Genomic DNA, 21,712 nt, shown 5'->3' on the forward strand with positions numbered 1-21,712 from the left:
CCGCTGCTGAGAGGGCTTGGAAAGGCGACAGGAGCTGCGCTGTCGTCTGGGGGGGGAAGGGGACACGGCAGGGCTCGACTCTTCCCACCTTCCCCCCGGAGAAATGGGCCACGGGGTGTGGCCGCTCGTAAAAATGGGTTCCTCCCCCCCTGAAAAAGTCATATCACTGTCGTTTTTAATATGGTGATTAACTCGCCGGTAATTGCGAAGGCTCGACGGGCAGGTATTTATTCCCACAGGTGGGGAAACCGAGGCAGAGGCTCCGCAGCTCTCCGGGCGCCGCAGAGGGACATTCCCAAAAAGCGGGGCACAACCACCCCACGCCTTTGAGCCGCAGCACGGTGGGACCACCCGGACCCCGCAAACCCCCGCGGCAGGGGAGACCCCATCCCCAAAACCTCGTGCTCCTCCGCCGCCCGCCTACACCCCTGGGCTGCCTTTGCCCATCGCACCATCCCACCGGGGACGTTTCCCATCTCTCAGACTCCAACTGAAGTGAGTCAGGGGTCGCTTTTTGGAAGTGTTAGGTCGTTCCCGGCTGGCCGAGGGCCGCGGTGGCAGCGCAGTGCCCCGATAGGGATCTGTGCTGCGCCTTGCGCTGAGTTTCACTCTGGAGCTTGTTGGCACACGCCGGGCGCTGGCGCAGCCCCTGCCCGCTCCCCTTCCAATCCCGGCCTTATCTCCGTGCGGGAGCGTGCGGGAAGGGCAGGGTGTGCCGAGCGCCCGGCGGCTCCGGGCCAAGGCGAAAAGGGGCGTTGTGTATTTTTTAATGAGCCTGACTCGCTGCTTCGCTCCTCCCTGCCAACACCCGGCCCGGAGAGCCCCACGGCTCCCCCCAGCTCCTTGCTCAGCTCCCGCATCGCCCCAGCGCAGCGTGCTGGGGATGGAGGTCGCGGCAAAGACATGAGGATGCTTTTCTCAACCATTTTCAGCCCAGGAAAGCACCCCAAGCCTTCACATCACTCCCTCTGCCCCCTGGAAAGGGAGTCAGGGCTGTTCACCTCTGCCCAGCCAAGCCCGTGGCACCTGGTGGGGTTTGGGGTACCCAGGGTGCCATCGAGGGGCTCCTGTGGCAGCAGCCTGAGGATGTTCAACTGCACCAACTCCCCACAGCCCGTCCGTGCCCCCCAGAGCCACGAGCAGCACCTCTCCAGCAATTAGAGCTCCTTCCCCAGACCAAGCTTCCCAAAGCTTAGGATGATCCTGCCCCACCCTGCATTCGGGCCCTTTAACCCTGTGTTGGGTCCCGTGGGGAGACCCCAGTGGGATCCCCTTTCCCAGCAGGACACGTGTGGGGTGTGGATGGCTCAGCCTCGGATCCAGTGTTTGCAGCAGCCCCTGGCAAAGGGGCTGAGCTGCTGCCAAATTTTGGCAGTGCCGGGCTGAGAGGAGGCTGCAGGAACGCTCTGCTCTACCGGTTCCTTAGAAAACCAGCGGTGGGTGAAGGGCAGAGCCTCAGTGCAGGGGCTGTGGGAGAACTCAGCTGCACCATCACCCCACAGAGCACCCTGGGTGCCCAAGGGCAGCACCAGAAGGTGCATCCCAAACCATCCTATGGTTCTGTGAGCAGCCCGGGGAGGGGGCAGCCAGGTCACCCCAGCCCTGGGGATGCTGCCCAGGCCAGAGCACGTCTGCAGCCCCGTGAGCCGCGGGCAGGCGTGGGCTGGGCGCTGGCAGGAGGCAGAGGATGCTCACAGCTATTCCCAGTGGCACTGGAAGGATGCTCAGAGCCCGTCTGGCCACTCTATCCAGCCCTGCTGCTCCCCCTGACTGTGGGGACGCTGCTAGCTCCCGAAACATCAGCGGACAATGCATTTTTCCAAGGGGTGCTCACTGTGCCCCGGGTGCTGCTGGCACTGCCTATTGCTCCTTGCCAGCCCGGCTTGGCTCTTCCCCTGCACAGGATGGCTGAGACTGACTGAGCCACAGCCCAGTTTGGGAAGCTCCTGCCTGCCATCCCCATAGCCACACGGCCAATGGCAAAGGGCTGCCAGCCCTCGGTGGCTTCCCTTGGCTCCCTGCTCAGACCTGCCCAGGCAGGAGCTGTTTCCGTCTGCCAGAGGAGCAGAGCCACACACCGGCGTACAGTAAATAGGAGAAACTTTTATTTTGTTACAAAAGTCAAAGGCATAAATAGATGGTGAATCCTACAGGGCTGGGGCAGGCCTGGCTGCTCTGCTCAGCTCCCAGACCAGGGGAGGCTGCTGAAGGTGCTGCGGGGCTGGAACCCCTTTCCCTAAAACCAGAACCGTGCTGGGATGAGGCTGGAAGGGGGCAGCTGGCCCGGGGGGCTGCAGGGATAACTGACCAGGTAGGAATTCCCATCACACACGGACACAGCTCCGAGGGTCTAGGGGTTGGGGCTGTGGTGCCCCTGGCTTGGCTGTAAACGCTCTGGTGAGAACCTGCTCCTTCCAAAATCCCACTGGGATGCCAGCCATGACATTCCAGCATCTACGGTGGGGACACACCGTCACTGAGGGTCCAGCTGGTGGCCACAGGGAGCCACCAGAGCCTCGGGGTGGCAGGAGACAGCAGGAACTCTGGTTATTGCACTCGTTGCTGGGATGGCTGTATGGCTTTGGGCTCCCGGAGAGGGGCTGGAAAAGCTTTTCCTTGCCGTGGCTGCTTCCCCCCTCTCTGGGGAGGGAGGAGGGTGCAGCCCTGGCGAGTGGAGGCACTCGAGGTGGTCATGGCTGTGGGCTGTGGGCTCAGCTCCCGTGGGATGCTCCACGAGAGGCAGAGGCTGCTGGGGCTCATGGCACTGGATCCGCCCGGAGTGAGGAAGAGGAGAGGAAGAGAAAGAGAGGGTTAGTGCCAGAAATAGAGGAGCAGCAGGAGCAGAGTGGGAACAGGCCAGGATGAGGCAGGAAGGAGCTCCATCCCTGCCCGAGGTTCAGGAGCTCATGGGGTGCTGCAGGGAGGGGGCAGAGGGACAGCCCACAGCCCACGGGTGACACAGGTCATCCCAACGTGCCCTGAAGGAACTTACCTTGGCTACAGGAGGAGGAACCAGGTGTTGGAGAGAGAACGGGCAGAGGGGACAGAGGGATCACCTAACACAGAAGGGTCAGGGATGGAGAACAAACCTTCCCCAGGGTCAGCCCTGCTCAGGCCACAGCTTCCTGCTCAATCTCTGCCTGGGCTGGGGATTCCTCCCACAAACACCACTGCAGGGTGAGCTCCAGCCAGCCCTGAGCTCCTGAGCCCTCTGCCATCCCCGGACACACGTGTCATACATGTCATACACGTGTCACATACATGTCCCATGCGTGTCCCCCACGCAGACCGAGCAGCTCCAGCCCATGCCAAGCCCCAGCAGGCAACTGGGGAATCCAGACTCATCCTTCTCTTCCAGCAAAGCCTCCAGGTGATCCCTGACCCGCTCAGCCCCAGACACTGTCCCCATGCTGGGGTGCGATGGATGGATGGATGGATGGATGGATGGATGGATGTGGCACATGGATGGCAACACAGCTGGGTGATTGGCTCTGGGGACAGAGCTGTCATGCAGGGGAGATGGGTGGCTCGAGTGGGCGAGAGGGAGAAGAAAGCATTTCTTACCAGCCAACCCTCAGAAATCAGGGCAAACCTCCGAGGAGGGGCAAATCCCGTCAGGCTGTGCAGGAAATGGCAAAGTCCTGGCAGGCATCCTCCTGGAGAAGACACCAGAGGTTATGCACCTCACGCCTGCCATGGGGCCAGAGGGGCTGGAATAGACAGGGAGCACAGATCCCAGGTGGGGAAAGGACACTGAGGTGACAACATCGGGGAGGGGATGAGCCCTGCCCAGCCTGGAAATGTGGGACAGCAAAATCCTTTCACTCCAGCAAGAGCCACAGCAGCACCCACTGCTGCTCATCCCTCGTAGCAGGAGTTTCCAGGAGCTTCCAGGCGAGGCCTGAGCCTAGGAGAGTCCAACTGGCACCTGAGAGATGCCAAACACCAGGACACACCTGCCCTCTTCTGTCTTCAAGGAGGAAAATAATAATCCAAGCAGTTAGCTCTTTAAAAATAGAATTTTATTGAGTAAAAAGGAAACTGGTTTAAATATAAACAGGAAGGAGTCTGGCCCCTGGTAACCCCCCTCCTCACTGCTCCTCTGCTGCCCCCTGGCACAGACACTCACAGAGCACAAAGCATGATGCTGGTGAACTCAGAGGGGCTGGGCTGCCTCCCAAAACATGTTGCCCCTGCCCGAGGCTGAAACTGGTCTGTGATCCAAGGAAACCTGACAGGCAGCTGGGCACTGTGAGCCTCTGCCCTGGTGCCAGCATGCACAATGCTCCCTGCCTAGGATAGAAAATGTTCTACGTAGAAAAAAGTCCTACAAACTGTGCAAAAATATCCAGCAGCTTTTAGTAACACGATTCAAGTATTGCTACAAGGTTTGTGACTCTCCCTTCACCCCAGGGACACAGAGCTGGCTGCCTGGGTGCAGAGTGATGCTCATGGATGAGCAGCTGGAATGGTTCCCAGGGTGCTGGGGACAGCCCTGGGGACAGGGGACAGCCCTGGGGACACCCTGCTGGTCAGAAACTCAAACCAAGAGCCCACCATGAACTTATCAGAGACCAGCAGCCTCTCACTGCTTCCTCTGTGAAACTCCACCTGGGAAGGGTGTGACCCTCAGGAATTCACACACTTTTCTGCTCCCAAGCCTGACCCCTGTAGCCCTGTGACCTGCATGTCATGACAGTCACAGAGCACAGTGTGTTTCTTCTCCCCTGGTACAGGAGGCTCCCCTGCCTTGTGTTCTTGCTGCAGAACATGTCTGACCAACCTGCAGGGCCAAAACACAGCCCCCCTGGCACCCAGCCTGGAAACAGGATCAGCAGGGATCACCCAGGACATCCTCACTGGGAGCCAAAGTCCTCCCAACTGAACAGCCCAACTTCCCAGGCACAGCAGCCTCTGGGAAGGGGGACAGAGCAGCCCTTCCAGCAGGCACAGGGGAGCAGGATGTGGTCATGGAGGTAACAGGGACACCAGGGAGGTAACAGCTCCTCCACTCCCGAGTGGGAATCATTTGGCAGTGCTCACATCCCACCCTTGGCCCACTTCACGATTCCCGGCAGGAATCACAGTGATCCCCTGGAGCTCAGGGGTCTGGGGGCTCCCCAGGGATCCCCTTGCTCCCAGCACCAGTCTGAGGGTCCCACAAGCTGTCGAGCTCTGTCAGTCAAAACCGCTGACAGGCCACATCACAGTGAAACAAATAAACAAAAATAATAAATAAATGTAAAAAAAGAAGGCAACGCATGACTCGAGTCTTTGGCAGCTCTGGGTCCCAGGGCTGTCCCGCCTGAGGCTGGGGATGTGACAGGGGAAGGTACTGGCTGGAGCAAGGTGCAGGCACAGCAGGCACTGGGAACATCACAGCACTGCTAGGCAATGCCTCCTACCATGCTGGTGTCAGTTTTGGCTCCAAAGGAAGGGATCTCACTCTTGGGACTGGATGGGGTCCCGAGATCTGGCTGGATAAATCCTCTTCTGTCTATCAAACTGGAAAACAGGAAGGGAAGAGGAGTTCAGGGAATGAAGACTCAGGAACTCACAAGCCACAGGGAGTCAGCTCCACATGAATCCAAACTGGATCCTCCAAGGATCCCCACATTCCCAGGACAGGCTGGGAGCTCCAAGGCAGATCCTCAGCTGCAGTGAGGAGCAGAGCAGAGCCTGGCTCTGCCCAACTGCACCATCTGGTGACAAAGCTGCAATTGTCCTGTGCTCAGGGACACTCACAGCCAGGGAAGAGCCTTTGGGGGATACTGAACATTCCAGGTGATCTCAGTGCTGGTAAAGCCCAAGGTCTCTGTGCTGCCTGTGGATCTCCCTTGGCTCTTTGCCACTAGCCTCAAACCCCACAGTACAGGAGGAGAAATGAATCACAGACTCATGGAATGGTTTGGGGTGAAGGGACCTTGAAGATCACCTCATTCCAGCCCTTGCCATGGGGACAAGAAGTGCCTGTTCTGGCACTGACCATCTGATGTCAATGGTGCTGCTCTTCCCCTTATCCAACTGCAGGATATTTCCTGTCTTCAAGTTCCATGAAACAATTACAAGTGACCCAAACTCATCAAGCTCCAACACTATTCATCTCCTACTTACCTGTCTCCAGGCTTTCTCTGCAGAGTGGGAAACTCTCCTTGTCCTCATCAGGGCAGAAGTGTTTGTGCTGACATGGACCAAGACAAATCTGTCCTTCCCAAGGCCCCTCTCCCACAGCAGGATGCAATTCCCAGTGCCTGGAGGCCAAAGGCTCTTACCTGGGATGGAATGGTCCACACAGCACTGCACAGCAGTTTGTGAGGATACTTTTATGGCTGTAGGGATTGGCAAACTCCGAGCCCCTCTTGTTTGACCAGGACCCTTTGATCTGAAAGGGACAGACAGGGATCAGGATGGGAAAGAGGAGAGAGCAGACAATGACACCATAATGGCTAACAGAGGTGGAAGGGTTGTCTCAAAGCAAAGAGGAAGGACCTTTGCAGGACCAAGCAGCCATGAGCTGCCCCTGCCAAGGTTCAGCCCTGCAGCTGGAGAGCTCCCAAGCTGTGTCCTCTCCATGCTGCACAGCAAAGTGTCACTGTCACTGCTGTCACCATCTGCCACACCAGCCCCATCCTCCTCCTCCCCTCGTGCTCCCCAAGGCTGGCAGCCCATCAGAGCAGGACTGCAGCTCGTGCTCCCTCCTGGGCCCCTGGGGCTGAGCAAACACTGAGGGGATTCCCAGCCCAGCAGCTCCTCTGTCCTCACCCCGAGCAGCTGCTGGAGCTCTGCTTTCGAAACCCAGCTGTGGCACAGGCGAGTGGGCAGCTGCTCCACCTGGCCAGGCTGCACTGAACCATCTACCAGCACATCTACCAGCACATCTACCAGCACATCTACCAGCACATTTCCTCCTCCTGTTTTACTTCCTCTCCCCAGCTGCAGCATAAGGCTGGAGCCATGGGCAACCAGAGAGGCAAGGGGCCACTGGTGCTGCCAGCACTGGGATACAACCTCCCTGAGCTTCACTGACACAGCCTTGAGCAGTTCTGCCACACCTCTGAATGTAAGGTGGAGGGGAAAAGGGAAAAAGCAAAAAAAAAAGGGATGCAAACATGCAGTGCTGGAAGGTCCCAGCAAGGATTACAGGTACTTTTGGCCAGAAGGGTGAATTTTGATTCCAAGGATCAGACAGATCCTGCTTTTCTGTACAATCTGCTCCACTCAGGGCACTCATTTGGTCCTTGGAGTCTGTGCACACCCCAGATTTGAAGGTAAATCTCATTAGATGTCTGAACATCATTTACTAATTAGAGATGAGGAACTGCCAGACACAAAGGGTTTCAGAGGAAACCCGTGGTTACACGGGATGCTGAATTCAGATCACCAAGCTCACACCCAATTACACCTCTGGGGCCAGCCTTCCTTTTTTAATCTCAGAACTCCTAATTTTAAGCAAGCCTACAAACAGACTGGAAAAAACACACACGTGATGGCTCTAACTCAGCCACCTGAAAGTGCAGCCGTGGGCATGGGCTGTTTGCTCTGCACTGGGTTATCACAGACAGTGAAACACTGCACTGAGTTATCACAGACAGTGAAACACTGCACTGAGGCAGCCAAGAATTCCCTAAAAACCTGCTCAGGATGGGTCAGGGACAGCCTGGCAGAAGGATGAGCATGCAGGTACTTACATCTTCATTTGTGGTCAGGTTGGAGGCGACTAAATAAGTGTGAAAACCTGAGAGGCCCAAAATAGACCAGACTGAGAAAAAACAGATCACCAGCTCCAGCACAGTGAAACTAAAGTCAAGGAAGTCTCAGGGAACAAAATCATCCTGCAAGGAGAGGCAGAGGACTGTCTGGGGAGGTTTGGGCAAGCTTCCCATTTCCCAGGCTGGTTTGCAGGGATCCACCAAGGCACAGCCTGCTCCAGCTCTTACCTTTCCACCCAAATTTGCAAACTGGGAAACAACTCTGTCACCCACCCTTAGTCCCAGGTAGCCAGGGGACTAAATTAATTTGGGGAAAGGACACCAGAGTGACCTGCAAAGAGCTCCTGGCCCCTCTCTGTTAGTGATTAGTGGTGCTGGGCACCCCGAGCAGCTGCTGGCAGCAGAAGGATATCTCGCAGGGGTTGTCTTCAGAGTGGCCAGGAATCCATCCCTCTGAGAGCCTGCAAAGCAAAACAGAGCAAGGAATGGCATCCCAGCAGGCAGCCCTGCCCCTCCAGCCAGAACTCCACCCCCAAGGGCTGTGTGGATCTATCTGTCTGCCTGAGGAACATCTGCAGTCTGGAACGCTGCAGAAATGTCAGTGCACAAACACTGCTCCAGGAGATTTGGGGCTGATGGGAAAGTCACCTTCCCTGCCAGGGTAAGGGCAGATGCACCACCAGCTCATCTGCTCTGGGGGACAAAATCCCATCCCCAACCCCCAAGGTGCCTCTGCAGTGAGGTGCAGGTGGATCCATGGCTCCCTCCAGTCTGGGAGCCTTCAATCCCCCAGCTGACCCACCCAGACCCTTCCCGTGCCGTGTCCCTGAGGAGCAGTGACCCAGAGCTGTGCTGGGAGCACCACAGCAGCCCCAGGGCTGGGGACTCACGCAGGGTGAGGTGGGTGACGACACAGGCGAAGATGAAGGCGGTCAGGAAGGACAGGGACAGGATGAAGGCGTAGAAGTAGCGGTAGTTGCGTTTCCCCACGCAGTTGCCCACCCAGGGGCAGTGGTGGTCGAATCTCTCTGGAACAAAGGCATGTGGTGAGGTGAGCAGGGCTCCTGCACCTCACACCCAACATGGAGCACACTCTGCTCAGCCTCCCAAAATGAGGGGCTGCAAATCTATCTGCCCACCGTCCTGAGGGCAGAACCTCTCTTCAGCAGTACAGAGGCATGAAGCTTGCAGGGTGTCTATACCAAACTGGGGTCACACACAGCAGGCAGCCTGCAGCAAACCCTGTGGAAAACTGCATTTTACAGAACCCTCCTCCCAGAGGCTTGGATATCAGGAAAAAGTTCTTTCCCCAGAGGGTGGTGGGCAATGCCCAGGCTCCCCAGGGAATGGGCACAGCCTGAGGCTCCAGGAGCATTTGGACAGCACTGCCAGGGATGCACAGGGTGGGATTGCTGGGGTGTCTGTGCAGGGCCAGCAGCTGGACTGGATGATCTTGGTGAGTCCCTTTCAGCTCAGGATATCCCATTATTAACCACATTTCCCCCCAGCCCTGTGCCCTGCCCGGCTCACCGACACAGTTGTCGCAGACGCTGCAGTGTGAGGTGCGTGGAGGTCTGAACATTTTGCAGGTGTAGCAGTACTTGAGCTTCACCACGTACTTGTTGATCACCACCTCCATGGTGCGGGCTGGGGGGCGATACGTGGAGCTGCCCATGCTGTCTGCAAGGACAAGAGGGACACTCACAGCCCTGTGTCACCCCCAGCTGCCTCCTGGCAGGGGAAGGGGTTGGCACGTGCTCTCCTGGTTTTAACAGAAGCCAAGACAGGATCTGTTGCAGGGTGGGCAGCCAAGAGCTCCAGTCAGCTCCTCGCAGCATTATTTATGTCCTCTCTTTGTTCAGTGGCAACGCCGCTGGGATGCCAAGAGGAAGCAATTAGTGCCCAGTGCTGTGGGAACGTCAAGCAATTTATAAATAGTGAGTGTCAAGCAGCAGCCCAGGAACAGCAGCTCATCTCTGCGTGTCCAGGGGGTCACAACGTGAGGAGGCAACACAGGCTGTGAATGCACATGTGGCTCTGCCTCTGCTGTGACAGGATTTGGGGTGGCCCCAGCAGGAGCACCCCTGCCAGCACACAGTCAGCACACAGCCTGTCACACCACAGCTGCAGCACTCCCAGCCGCCAGGGACTTGCCTCCATCACCGTGGGGAAGGACAGCAGCAGGTCTCAACTGCTCCAGCAGATTCCCTGGAATTTGACATGTGTGTGTTTGTAGCACAACAGGATTCCTCCCCCTCCAGGTTTAAACTGGGGGCTTTTAGGGGCACTGCACATTCCATCTGTATGCAATGGCACTTCATTACTCCCTGGGGACAGGTGGCTGGAGATTGTTCCCCTGCACAGCAAAAGCTGGAAACCACCTGTATCATGTTTGCAGTTTTGGGGTTTTTAGTCTAACTGCAGTTTGCAGTTTTTAGTCACTCCTATAAAAGTACCGTTCCAACTGTGAGGAATTCTTTGAAAACAGTGATGCAACAGCAAGCATGTTAAGAGGATAATAAGTGGATTATATTAACAGTAACAGCTGGCACATCAGGCAGCATCTGCAGCCAGATTACTGCTTTAGGCCCTTATAAATAGAAACATGGATCACCACTCTGGGGATATTTAAAAGCCATTTTTTAAGTCAGATGCAGAATTACTGCCTTGCAACTGTCTTCAGCGGGACAGATTCAAGCTGTCTCACATCAGCTTTGCTGAAGCATTTGTCACAACCTGTCACATCAACAGGTCCATAGCTCCTGGATGTAAACACCTCCTTGGCTGTCCCCAAACCAGCGTGACAGAGCAGTTTTTAGAAGAGGACAAACATTAGCCTACTCTAAAGAACACCCTGCAGCACAGCAGGCTCAATGGCAAATCACAATATCAAAAAGCATTAATTATCCTTCAACTCTGCTGCCTGGGAAAGCGCTGGGACTGAACAGGAACAAAAAGCAACTGAGCTGCTCTGCAGATCCTCTCTGAGGCACTGCCTGCTGTGCCAGAGGAGCTTGTTGCACTTCTCACCACAGCTGGTAAACACAGTCAAGCCTCACCATCTGATACTCGGGATTCTTCTGCACCCTGGGCAAACATGAAGGAGCCAAGACCCAAAAAGGGGACTCCCTGAGCCTGAAAGGTGCACAGACACACACAGAGCTATGCACGGAACTAAACACAGCAGAGGCATCAGAGCTCTCACCAATTCTCTTTTCCAGGTCTGCAGCCTCACTGGGGGTGGCTCTGGGCAGGATTCCTGGGTCTCTGAAGCTTGTCTGGAGCAGGCAGCTGATGACAAAGAGGAAGAGGACGGCAGCAATGATGGGGATGGCCAAGGTCAGATGACTGGCAAGGAAGGGGCAGCTGTTAAAAGATAAATAAAATGGAATTGTTATCAATCATTGCACAGACCTGCTGTCAGCTGGGACATCACACCATGGACTATCATGGAGTAGGGGACTCAAGCACTGCAGCTTTGTGGAGACTTGTGGGGTCAACAACCTTTTTGGGGTTATCAGCCTTTCTGGGGGTGTCCTGTTCAGAGCCAGGAGCTGGACTCGATGATCCTTGTGGGTCCCTTCAACTCAGGATGTTCTGATTCTATGAACAGCAAGAGCCACCCCAGGAAACACTGAAGTGGCACTGGGAATTATGGGGTTTGCAGCACCGATACACACCAAGGGCTCTGCACACAACCTCTTTGCTCTTCTGCCATCCCTCAGTCACATCCCAAAAACCCACCAGCTGCCCCAAACCCTGGTCATTTCTACAGCAGCAGCACCAAGGATCAGGGACCAAGACCCCAAGCTATGCAGGGATCAGAATCAGGGTGACCACAACCCCACTGATCCAACACGTGACGCTGACAGGGAACTTGGCTTCGATTCAACACAGCTTTGCTGCCTCTGGATGACTCGGTGCCCTTCAGGGCGTGCCAGATGTTTGTCTGAGGACACCTCCCAGCACTGGGCGCTGTGACAAAGCCACCAGGCACCTCAGCAGCCGACCTGGGGCTGTTTTTCCACAGACGGGGACCGCTGTGATCTCACCCCAGCCAGGGCAGCTCCGTTACCCGCAGGTGGCAGCTGAGGACAGCAGAGGACACAGCCCTGCACACACACAGGGCCACTGTCCCCTCCTGCAGAGGGACGATCAGCACCCAGGGCCAGCACAGGACAGGCTGCCCCAGCCCTGATGGCTGTGTGTAGTGCTCAGGCTCTGCAGCACTGAGAGGATTAAGCAACTTTTGTTCCACCTCCCCAGCTCAGCTGTCCAGAACAAAGCAGCCACCAAGCAACAAAACCCCTTCAGCTCAAGCCTGAGCCCCTCAGTCATCAACAGAAAGGTCTGTGAAACGGGAGATGTGAGCTTGTTGTCACCCCTTTCCTGGGAGAACCTCTAGAGCCCACTCTCACCCACCAGGGAACAAGAAATCACATAAATCCCCAAATTATTTGTGTTGGAAGGGACCTTAAAGCACATCCCATCCCCTGCCACGGCAGGGACACCTTCCACTATCCTAGGCTGCTCCAAGCCCTGTCCAGCCTGGCCTTGGACACTTCCAGGGATCCAGGGGCAGCCACAGCTCCTCTGGGCAACCCGTGCCAGGTTTTCCCATAGAAACCAATATGCATTTGCTGTACACCCAGCAAACTGCAGCCCGTGCAATAGATCCATCCTGCTAAAATAACAACTTGGGGAGCCCCAGGGCATCTTCAACCACGAGAGAGTGACTCGGCAAGAAGGGAGGCAGAGCAGATGTCCCGTGTCCTCTGCCTGGCCACACAAAGCCGCTACTGTGCCGAGCTGCCCGTCAGTCCCAGACCCGGCAGAGAGCTGTCAGAGCACGGATGACGCTGAGAAAGGAGTTTTTCCATCGGGATGCTGTGCCTGCTTCCCACAGCTGCCTGTCCCTTTCAGCTCATCTGACTTCTCAGAACCTCTAATCCGATCAAATACCTTCATCTCCTCATCAGCAGGCTCGGGCAGCTTTACTCTGAGACTCGAAGGGATAAGGCTGTTTTCCAAAGGCAGGCATGGCCCCGGCGCCAGGGAAAAGCAGCTCCCATCCCTCCCGTGACAGAAACTGAGGCAGGACATCAGAATCCTTCTGAGGTGTCAGTAAGCCAGGCTGCTCCTTCCCCAGCTCCCCAGAGCAGCAGAGGACATAACGGGGTGCTCCTGGCTCTCCCCTCCCTCAGGCTGCAGGAGCAGGGAGCTTCCTGGAGCAGCTTTCCAAAGGAAAGGGGACTGGGGAGATGCAGCTCCCTCTTCCCTAGACTCCACTGCACACTGGGGGCAGAGATCCACTGCAGACCCTCAAGGTGGGACCCCGAAGGATTTCACCATTTAAAAGAAACACTATTCCTAGATCCCAGCGGTGGACAAAGCCCACCAGCCTTGGGGGTTTCTTGGCTGCAATTTTGGGCCAATTTTCTTCTTGGAGCCAGGAGGGGAGGCTTGGAGGGTGGATTTAGAGGCCAGCAGGACATCCTGGGGGGATGTTAAACCCCTTCCTGGGGCCAGACTGAACAAACAAGGTGCAGAACCACCCCTGCACCCATAAACACACCTGGAGACAGGTGATGGGACACTGACTGCCTGCAAAGGGGACCTGTGCTGTGGGAAAGGGCTTGGGGGGCAGTGGGAAGAAGGGAGAAATACCGGCGGATCCCACAGGGGAAGAGAAGATGCTCCCGCAGCCCTCCTCCCTCCCTGCACGGGGGCCAGGGTGGGATGCCAGCTGACCCCCAAAGCTCCCCAAAAGGAGAAGCTGCAGGAGGGGAACAAGCACCGCTCGGAGCCCCAGGGAAGGACCGAGGCACAGACCCGCGCGGCTCGCAGCTCCCGGTGCCGGCCCAGGGAGGCCCCGCGCCCCGCCCGCCCCGCACTCACTCGAAGGCGAAGAAGAGGCCGCTGGTGGCCAGGATGAGGCCGAGCGTGAGCACGAAGACGCCGCTGTGCCGTGCCAGCATGAGGCGGCCGCCGCAGTAGAAGCGGTTGCGGCCCGGGAACACCTCCCACTTCCTGCGGGGCCGCCGCGCCGCTCCGGGCCGCGGGGGGACGGCGGCGGCCGCGGGCGGTGAACCGGCCGGGCCCGGGCCCGGCGTCGCCGCCGCCCCGGGCGGGATCTGCCGGTACTCGCAGTCCTTCATGGCCCCGCCGCGGCGCCCGGAGCCCCGGCCAGGCCCGGCCCCGCTCCCCGGCCCGGCCCCGCTCCCGGCCCGGCCCGCCGGTCCCGCCCCGATCTCCGGCCGATCCCCGGCCGGCCCCGCCCCGCCGCACAGCGCCCCCTGCCGGCCCCGCCGCACCGCCGGGAGCGGAGCGCGCTCGTCCCGGGACAGACCTGATCCCGATCCCAACCCCGATCCCAGCCCCGGCTGAGCCTCTCCGGTACCTTACGAATGTTTATTCGTGCCCGTACAGCGCCCGCCGCCCCCAGCCCGCGAAGCACCGGCCCCAGCACGGCCACCCGCTCTGTGCCCCCCGGAGCAGCCCGGCTCGGAGTCCGGAGCTGTGCCCGGCACCGTGGAGATGGAGTCAGAATAGTCTGAGCAGCTCAGGGCAGCTGGACCCTCCCTGCCCTCCTGCGATGCCCACAACTCATCGCAGGGATCCCCAAATCCATCACACGGATCCTGCCGTAGATCAGTGCTTGCCGTAATCTCCACCAGGAGATGCAGGAATCGAGGTGCATTCCCCATCCCAGACAGCTGATGGGAATTTTGGCTGTCAGCAATGACGGTAGAGCGGGGCAGGAGGTTGCAGCATCACACCACGGAGAACATCCCGTTTGGGACATGGAGGAGTAACTCCTTGGTAACTGCAACAACAGTGTCATCACAGCCACGTCAGGCTTTTAGAGAAGGTGAGTTTCAGTTCTGACCAGAGCTCCTGTCCCACTGCCAGTCTGTGCCAGCAGAGCCCGCTATGTCCACGGGAAGAAGTTGCAGTGCAGGATCAGCCCCAGCAGCCAGTAGCACAGGAAGAACCCCAGGATGCTCTTGCTGAGGGGGGTAATTAATCGCCAGTTCAGCAGCAGCCTCACAATGAGGTTGTCCGGAGTCCGTCTCCCACAGGGAGATTTACCAAGAGGAGGCTTCCCAGAGGTTGGATTATCAGTCCCTCCATTCCAGAGTAAAGGTTCGTGTTCCTGAAGCAGGTGAGCAGGGAACCAGTAGAGGATGGGAGAGGAGGAGCCAAGGAACCGTGTCAACACCTGGAGACAACAGGCAGAGGAGAAATCACCCAAACTGCTGTCACTGCCCCAGCCCCACAAGGAATCCCTCCCGTGTCCTACCTGCACGTGCATGCAGGAGAATCCGAACACCAGCAGGGCCGTGGCGTGGACCACATACACAAAGGCAGCAGGGCCACAAAATCCATCTCCTGGCTTTCCCTTCTCTTCACTCTTCCTCCTCCCTATACCAAGAGTCAGGCAGTGCTGGGGGTTTGTGCTGACATAGGTCCAGGCAGCCCATGAGCCCAGAAGGGTGACAGGCAGAGCAAGCAAGAAATTTGGGATCTGTCTGAGCTCAAAGTACCTTAGAAACCCCACATTCCAGTAAGTGTCTTGGATATAGGAATAGACCAGAGGGATGCGCTGGGAGCACCAAGGGGGTTTAACCCTATCCATGCCTGCCACACGATAGCCCTTGTCCTGAGCCATCTGCAGCAGTGGCTGGGGAATGGTCTGATCCATGCCCATGCCAGGACTGCAGAACCTCATGTAGGCATAGTACTGAAACAAAGCAAAGGGTAGAAAAATCCCAGCACACATCAGGGCTGCTGAAGATGCCAGGCTAAGGACCTGCTGCCACACCGGAGGGAGCTTCCTTACGGGTGCCGATCCCACCTGCAGCTGGAGGGCAAAGCGTTTGACACGAGAGTAGAGGAAGAAGCCAGCGTTAATCAGCCCGTTGGCACGAGCCCCAGCAGCCAGGGAGAAGAGCAGCCCACTGAGCCAGCTCTGCCCCTTCTCCAGCTGCCACATGGCACTGAAGGCCAGGAAGGCAAACATGCTCTCCGAGTAGGCAGCTGCCATGAACACGCTGGCAGGGCTGAGGGAGAAGAGCAGGGCGGCCAGGAAAGCCTGGCTGCGCCGCCGGAGCACCGCACAGCCCAGCTTGTACAGAGCAGCGGCTGCCAGCACGGACAGCAGCGAGTTGAGCAGTGCAGCTGAGAGCAGCAGGCGGCTGCGGGGATGGAGCTGCAGTGGCCACGGGGCCAGCCCGGCCAGAGCCCGCAGGCTGAGCGGGAACAGCGGCAGGAAGGCGCAGTTGTGCTCCAACAGGTAGCCGCGCTCGGCGATGAACAGGAAATGCTCGGCGTCCCAGCGGCCCAGCCCGCCCAGCAGCTGATCCACCAGCACATCCCACGGGCCCTGCTGCCCCAGCCGGGGCGGGGAGAAGGCATCGGCAGAGTGATCCGGGATCAGCAGGTTAAACACAGCCTGAAAAACAAGAGAGCATTGAAGGCTAGCGGAGATACTCTGGTACTGAGAGCACTGGCAGGAAAACTCCTGGGGTAAGAGCAGCACCGAGGAGCTGTGCCATAAAGATGCCTGTGGGGTTGTGAAAAGTGGGGTATTTACATCTGAACACAACAACGCTCTGGGACAGATCCAGCATGAAGCCCCACAGAACTGCGCAGGGAAAGCTGGTCATGGCTGTGACTGGGCTCTGTGCTGGCTGTCACAACCAAGCTCTCCCATGCTCAGAGCAGGATGTCTCTGGATATAAGACTTGGGAGGAACATACAGGAGAAGATTATTGTTCCTTTTCTGTGGATAAACACACTTTGAGCCAAGCCAGCCTCTTTCAGTAGCAGCGTGAAAACACAGCAAGTTACAAGGAAATTTATGCAATTTCTCTTAACTGTAAGTAAAACCCATGGCTGCAGATGGTCTGCTGGCTCTCCAGAGGAGAAGATGATTTCCCCATTGTGCAGAACCAGCACATGGATCTCAGGGGGTACTGCAGGGAGAAGCCTGAGAGAAGCAAACCCCAGCAAAGCCTCTCTGGCTGGAGGACAGACTTGCCTGCAGCAGCAGTGCCAGAGCCCGGCAGCGCACAGCAAACCACACGACCTCTCGGAGCTGGGGGTCCTCCCTGCTCCACAGCTCCATCCTGCACCAGGAATTGCCTCAGTAGGTCACCAATGCCAGGGGAATTCTCCTTCCACTTTAGGAAACCTGGGTTGGTAAACAGAGAGGACAAAGAAAGGGATTTTTGGCTTCAGCCTCATTTGTGAATTTTGTGCCTTTATTTACTGCCAGGCACTTCAAAGGGTGCAAATCTCTGTGAACAGGAAAGTCGCTTATGGAAGAAATCATGGATCTGGGAGATGACGTAGAAACCTCTTTGATATTGCTCCTATTAAAAAAAAAAAATCCCTGACTTCTTAACCTTGGCCAAGACACTGAAGGAGAGAGGTTATAGTGTGTTCTCTGACCCCATTCCTCACCGGGCTGGAGTAAATCCCTGGAGCAGACAGGCTCCTCAGCTGCCTCAGCAGGAACACCAGCAGCTGGAGCCAGGGCTCCGCCAAGCATCCTCACACACATCCACTTCCAATGCCATGAATGGGATTTAAGCCTCTTTTTTTTGGAATAGAGACAGAATTCATGTCACCTCAGAGCATAACCCCTGTGCACACAGTTGCTGAGTGGGGCTGGCAGTGCTGCCAGGAGCTCCCTCCTCTCTCCTGCTCTGTGTTTGTCCCTGGGAAGCCAAGAATGGATTTACTCAGCTGGCTCTGTGGCAGCAGCTCTGCCAGAGCAAGGTGAAACTCAGGCACACATCTTCCCCCAGCACCTCCAGGACACAAGCTCTGCGCCACTCCACCCTCACCACCTGCAATTTTCCCGTATTTTGGCAAAGCTCCTGGCACCTGCCTGCCGAGCACACTGCACATGCTGAGGTGGTTCCCATCCACCTCCTCCCTGCAAACCTCGCCTGGGGCATTTAAACCTCTTTGTGGAGCCTCCCCAGTTTTATTTCTGCCGCCCTGGGTGAAGTGGTGGCCCAGCTCTGAACCCCTGGCCCTGAGCCACGGGAAGCGGGTGGGATCTGCTGTGCAGCTTTTTAAGATAAAACATTTCTTCCGTTGGCTCCCTGACCACCAACTGCTTTTCAGCCTGAGAAACACACGGCCCACAGATCTCTCTGGGTCCCAGGGACACCACATCCTGCCTTTATCTCTGCTCCAGCACTTTATAACACATAAAGATCCTGAAAACGATCACTCCACAATCTAAAATCACTGAGATTTCCCTGTTGCCATTTAACTGGTGGAAAAAAAACCCTGCCAGGCTGAAACAGCATGAAAGGGCAGAGAGCAAATCATCAGCAAGGCAAAAACCAAGATCCAAACTGGCTCACTGACAGTTCCAATCCCCAACCACAGGGTTATGCTTCCTATTTAACCACAAATAAAAGTTTTGGGGTTGCTCCTATTCCCCCTGTGCTCCCCAGCACTCACAAAGCAACTGGTGGGAGGCACATTCTCCTGAATCACGATGCTGTGACGTTATTTTAAGCTAGGGGACACTTCAACCCAGCTGTAAACTCTTTTAAAGCACATTCACAGCTGCAAATCCTATTAAAGCACAGCAGCAAAAATTGTCCCGGCACTTTAAATATAGTTTTTTCAAAAAGCAGAGAAAAAGCCTCGCCTGAATGTGCCAAGAGAGCTCAAATCAAACAGCTTTAAAAAGCCTGTTCCTGTCACGATGCAGCACACCTTGTGACAGAGCAAAGCCTACAAAAGAGCTGCAGCCCACAAGCCCTGTTAGGATCGAGAATGCAGCATCAGGAATGGCTCTGCCCCAAAAATCCTGTGGGAAAGAGCACCTGCACGAACACAAAAAGGAGAGGGAGAGGCAGAAGTGCATTAAAAATATTCCATCCGAAAAAAAGATAAAAATTCTCAATTAGAGTGTTTTTCTCTCTGGGTTCCGTGCTTCCCTTCGCTCTCAGATGTGAATCACAGTTTGGAAACAGCGCTGGAAGAGGGATGTGAACAGGGACAGAGCAGAGGCTGGGTGAAGGAGGATGGCAATGGGGACCCGGCGGGGTTCGTGCAGCAGCAGTGCAGGGCGAGGACCAGCCGGTGGCAGCAGCCGCTCGCCACAAAGGCATTTCCTCCGCCGCGACCGGCAGCCAGCTCCTGGCGGGGTATGGAATTCTGCATCCCAGCACAGGCTGGGCACCTCTTGCTACCTCTCCAACCTGCTGTGGGATTCACGAGACGCTCCAGACATGTTTTAAAACCTCTTCTAACCAGGATGCCAACGGAATACAGCAGGATTTTGGAAATCCTGTTTGCCTGGCGCTGTTTCTGTTGGCCTGGGAGCTCTCAGGCTTCTCTCCTGCCCGGTTGCAGCTGCTGGTCCAGAGGCTGCAGTTCCAGCACTGCTTCCCTTGTATCTGCCTGCAGATGGGAGTGTTTGTAGCTCTGCTAACAGCTCACGAGGTGAACTAAACCTGCTCTGGATGAGAACACAGCTGTGCTGCTCCGTTTGAGGCTCGGCTTCAGCTCCACCATCCCACAGGGAAGGGACAACTCCTGCTCGGCACAGCACAGCCCCGGAGCTGCCGGACCCGGGACTCTGCCGGGCTTTTTGTAGTTTGTTTTCTGTGTTTTGTGGCTCTTCTCAGTGGCCAAACCCGCCGCGGCCGGGATGGGGACGCAGAGCTTTTCCCCTCGAAGATAAGCCAAGCTGGCGATTTGCATCCTCGGCAAGGATGGGTGGTGGTGAAGCGCTGAATAGGGCTGTTTGCGGGTTAGAGACAGCCACGAGCTGTGTGTTTGGGACCGGCCGGGCACAGAGAGCACTCGGACCGGCCCTGCAGCACACCGGGCTGTCCCGGGGCTGGCTCCACAGCCCCCGGTATCTCCCTCACCACCAGCGAGGCCTCACGGGCACAAACCCCTAGCGACCCCGGGGCGGACGGGCCCCTCCCGGCCTCACCGTGCGGCTCCTGCAGCCCAGGGCCGGGGGCGGCAGGGACAGCCCGGTCCCGGTCCCGATCCCGATCCCTGTCCCGATCCAAATTCCCGATCCAAGTTCCCGGTCCCGCTCCTCAGCGCCCCTCAGCGCCCCCGTGCGGGGGGAGGCCGCACTGCCCGCCCCGCCCCTCTCCCCCCGCGGCGCGCGCGCAGCCCCGCCCCCCCGGCTCCCCCTCCCCGCCCCACCTGAGCGCGCGCGGCTCCATCGCGCGCCGGATCCTCGCGCCGCGCGTCCCTCCGCCGCGCGACCGTGCGTCACTTCCGGCCGCGCCCCTTCCGGCGTCACGTGGCGGCGGCGCGCGTGTGTGCGCGCGCGGGGGAAGGGGCGCGCGGCGCCATCTTTGTTGAGGGCGGGCGGGGGCGGGCAGGGGTGAGGGAACGGGACCGGGGTGAGGGAGCAGCGCGGAGCGGCGCGGAGCAGCGGGGAGCAGGGGGGAGCAGCGGGGAGCAGGGGGGAATAGCGGGGAGCAGCGCGGTCCCTGCAGCCTCCAGCGCCGCGCCCCGCCGCCGGAGAGCAGCACAGACACGAGGGGAGGGCAGCGCACAGCCCCGGCTGCCCTCAGCCCCACAGCCCTCATTCACAGCCCTCACCTGGGGCTGCCCGGCTGGGAATGCTGCACGCTCTGGCCTGAGCTGTGCGCAAATCTTTCCATTCCTCTAGGAGATCCGTAAAACGTCTCTCTCTGAGCCCGACCCGCCCACTGCGCCCCTTTTTTGCCAGCAAAGGAGAAAACTTGAGTTAATTTCAAGCCACATCCCTGGGATGAAGGGAAACCATCGTGGGCTGCTGAGGCCTCAAGGAGATCCTGAAGGGATCATCCTTGGAAGAACTCACACTTTGCTGGCAAAAATGGGGAATGGCAGTGATTGGGGTCAAAAAGACGTTTCAAGGAATTGCTGTGGGAAGGGAAGGATTTGGGTGCAAATCAGCCCCAAAGCAGCGAGGGTTTGTGTTCCAGGCTGGAGGCCAGGTGTGCTCCACGCTGGGAACATTGTTCCCATTTTCCTCATTTCTCATCTCTGCCATTTATATTCACTGTTTTAGAAATGCACAGTGGCTGTGCACACACAAATGCTGGGGGAGCAGAATTACTCCCCTCAGATCGACTGAGTGTATAAATACTGGTAAAATGGGTCTTCAGGAGCACTCCTGACTCTCCTGACTCTCCCAAACGTGGCATTCACTCCAGATTAAATCCACCACCACACGAACACAGAAGAGCTGCTCACGTTACCTGCTTCGACCTCACTGATGGTTCCTTTCTGTTCAGGAAAAAAAAGTAAAACTTTTACATCCATTTCATCAGGTTAAACAGAACTCCTGGAATACAGACCTGAATTATCAGAGAAGTTGGTTTTGCATCAACAACAGCGTGGCAGAATGACAAAGTCCAGCAGAATTCTCATCTCACACTTAGTTCCCAGCATTTTTTAAAGCCAAGGAAGCCCAGCACCATTCCTGTCTTTGAAGGACTCTCCTGCCAGGAAGAGCTCCCGCAATTCCTGCTGATAGACAAGACTTTTCAGGAAAAAGACTCTTTGATTTTGGCACAATTACTCCCAGGAATCTGAAATTTGAGGAATGGAGGCTCTGGGAACTGAGAGCTCCCGAGGAGAGGACAGGGAAGATAAAACAAGGGGAATTTTTGAACAAGAATGACGTTTGCCTTTAAAAAGAGCTCCTTTTTCTTTAATGAGCTCAGAGCAGTTCCAGCTACCCTACTTCCAGTATCCACTGAGGACAAAGCCTCAGGCTAAATGAAATACCCACTTCCAAAGCCTGAAAACGTGCAGATCCTCATCCAAAGAGCCTGAACTTTGCCTGCTTGCTGAAGGGCCTGGGAGCTCTGTCTGCTGGAAAGCCCCAGCCTCGGGAGGAAGTCAAGAGTCCACGCCACGCTCCCAAGAAAATGTGAAAAATGCGAGGGGAATGAAAATTTTCCATTTTACTGAGCTGGGAGGGAACTGCTTCCCTTCCCAGCAAGGCC

General features: G+C 57.1%; 2 protein-coding genes across 7 annotated transcripts; both read right to left on the reverse strand.

Annotated features, from left to right (window-relative positions):
• Nucleotides 1–2,083: 2,083 nt before the first annotated feature.
• On the reverse strand, nucleotides 2,084–13,937 carry ZDHHC18 (zDHHC palmitoyltransferase 18). 4 transcript variants are annotated; one of them, XM_085081021.1, is made up of 10 exons: nucleotides 13,608–13,934; nucleotides 10,915–11,075; nucleotides 9,240–9,389; nucleotides 8,600–8,737; nucleotides 8,122–8,170; nucleotides 7,689–7,791; nucleotides 6,273–6,382; nucleotides 5,406–5,505; nucleotides 3,565–3,656; nucleotides 2,084–2,764 (listed from the first exon to the last, which is right to left on the reverse strand). In XM_085081021.1, the coding sequence occupies exons 1-9, from the start codon at nucleotides 13,865–13,867 to the stop codon at nucleotides 3,615–3,617; spliced, it is 1,113 nt and encodes a 370-aa protein (XP_084937147.1). In that variant the 5' UTR covers nucleotides 13,868–13,934; the 3' UTR covers nucleotides 2,084–2,764; nucleotides 3,565–3,614. The 4 variants fall into 4 exon arrangements, with proteins under 4 accessions (XP_084937147.1, XP_084937144.1, XP_084937146.1 ...); XM_085081018.1 differs by lacking the exons at nucleotides 2,084–2,764; nucleotides 3,565–3,656; nucleotides 5,406–5,505 and adding an exon at nucleotides 9,864–9,917 and having other exon boundaries at nucleotides 7,689–7,832; nucleotides 8,041–8,170; nucleotides 13,608–13,936; XM_085081020.1 differs by lacking the exons at nucleotides 2,084–2,764; nucleotides 3,565–3,656; nucleotides 5,406–5,505 and having other exon boundaries at nucleotides 7,689–7,832; nucleotides 8,041–8,170.
• A 148-nt stretch (nucleotides 13,938–14,085) lies between these two features.
• Nucleotides 14,086–19,997, reverse strand: PIGV (phosphatidylinositol glycan anchor biosynthesis class V). Of its 3 annotated transcripts, none has more exons than XM_085081128.1 (4): nucleotides 19,911–19,997; nucleotides 16,753–16,905; nucleotides 15,013–16,164; nucleotides 14,086–14,931 (listed from the first exon to the last, which is right to left on the reverse strand). In XM_085081128.1, the coding sequence occupies exons 2-4, from the start codon at nucleotides 16,837–16,839 to the stop codon at nucleotides 14,641–14,643; spliced, it is 1,530 nt and encodes a 509-aa protein (XP_084937254.1). In that variant the 5' UTR covers nucleotides 16,840–16,905; nucleotides 19,911–19,997; the 3' UTR covers nucleotides 14,086–14,640. The 3 variants fall into 3 exon arrangements, with proteins under 3 accessions (XP_084937254.1, XP_084937253.1, XP_084937255.1); XM_085081127.1 differs by lacking the exon at nucleotides 19,911–19,997 and adding an exon at nucleotides 19,687–19,773; XM_085081129.1 differs by lacking the exon at nucleotides 19,911–19,997 and having other exon boundaries at nucleotides 16,753–19,652.
• Between the last annotated feature and the right edge of the window lie 1,715 nt (nucleotides 19,998–21,712).

Source organism: Lichenostomus cassidix, chromosome 23, assembly GCF_008360975.1.
Source record: "Lichenostomus cassidix isolate B80296 chromosome 23, HeHo_3.0, whole genome shotgun sequence".
In the NCBI taxonomy this organism is placed as follows: Eukaryota; Metazoa; Chordata; class Aves; order Passeriformes; family Meliphagidae; genus Lichenostomus; species Lichenostomus cassidix.

Coding starts and splice junctions, on each gene's coding strand:
- ZDHHC18 (XM_085081021.1), bottom strand. CDS start 13,867: ATGAAGGACTGCGAGTACCGGCAGATCCCGCCCGGGGCGGCGGCGACG. Junction 11,076..13,607: donor GGCCTCTTCTTCGCCTTCGA/GTGAGTGCGGGG, acceptor ATCTTTTAACAG/CTGCCCCTTCCTTGCCAGTC. Junction 8,171..8,599: donor CGTCACCCACCTCACCCTGC/GTGAGTCCCCAG, acceptor TTTGCTTTGCAG/GCTCTCAGAGGGATGGATTC.
- PIGV (XM_085081128.1), bottom strand. CDS start 16,839: ATGGAGCTGTGGAGCAGGGAGGACCCCCAGCTCCGAGAGGTCGTGTGG. Junction 16,165..16,752: donor CTCTGGCACTGCTGCTGCAG/GCAAGTCTGTCC, acceptor CTTGTTTTTCAG/GCTGTGTTTAACCTGCTGAT. Junction 14,932..15,012: donor TCTCCTGCATGCACGTGCAG/GTAGGACACGGG, acceptor TGTTGTCTCCAG/GTGTTGACACGGTTCCTTGG.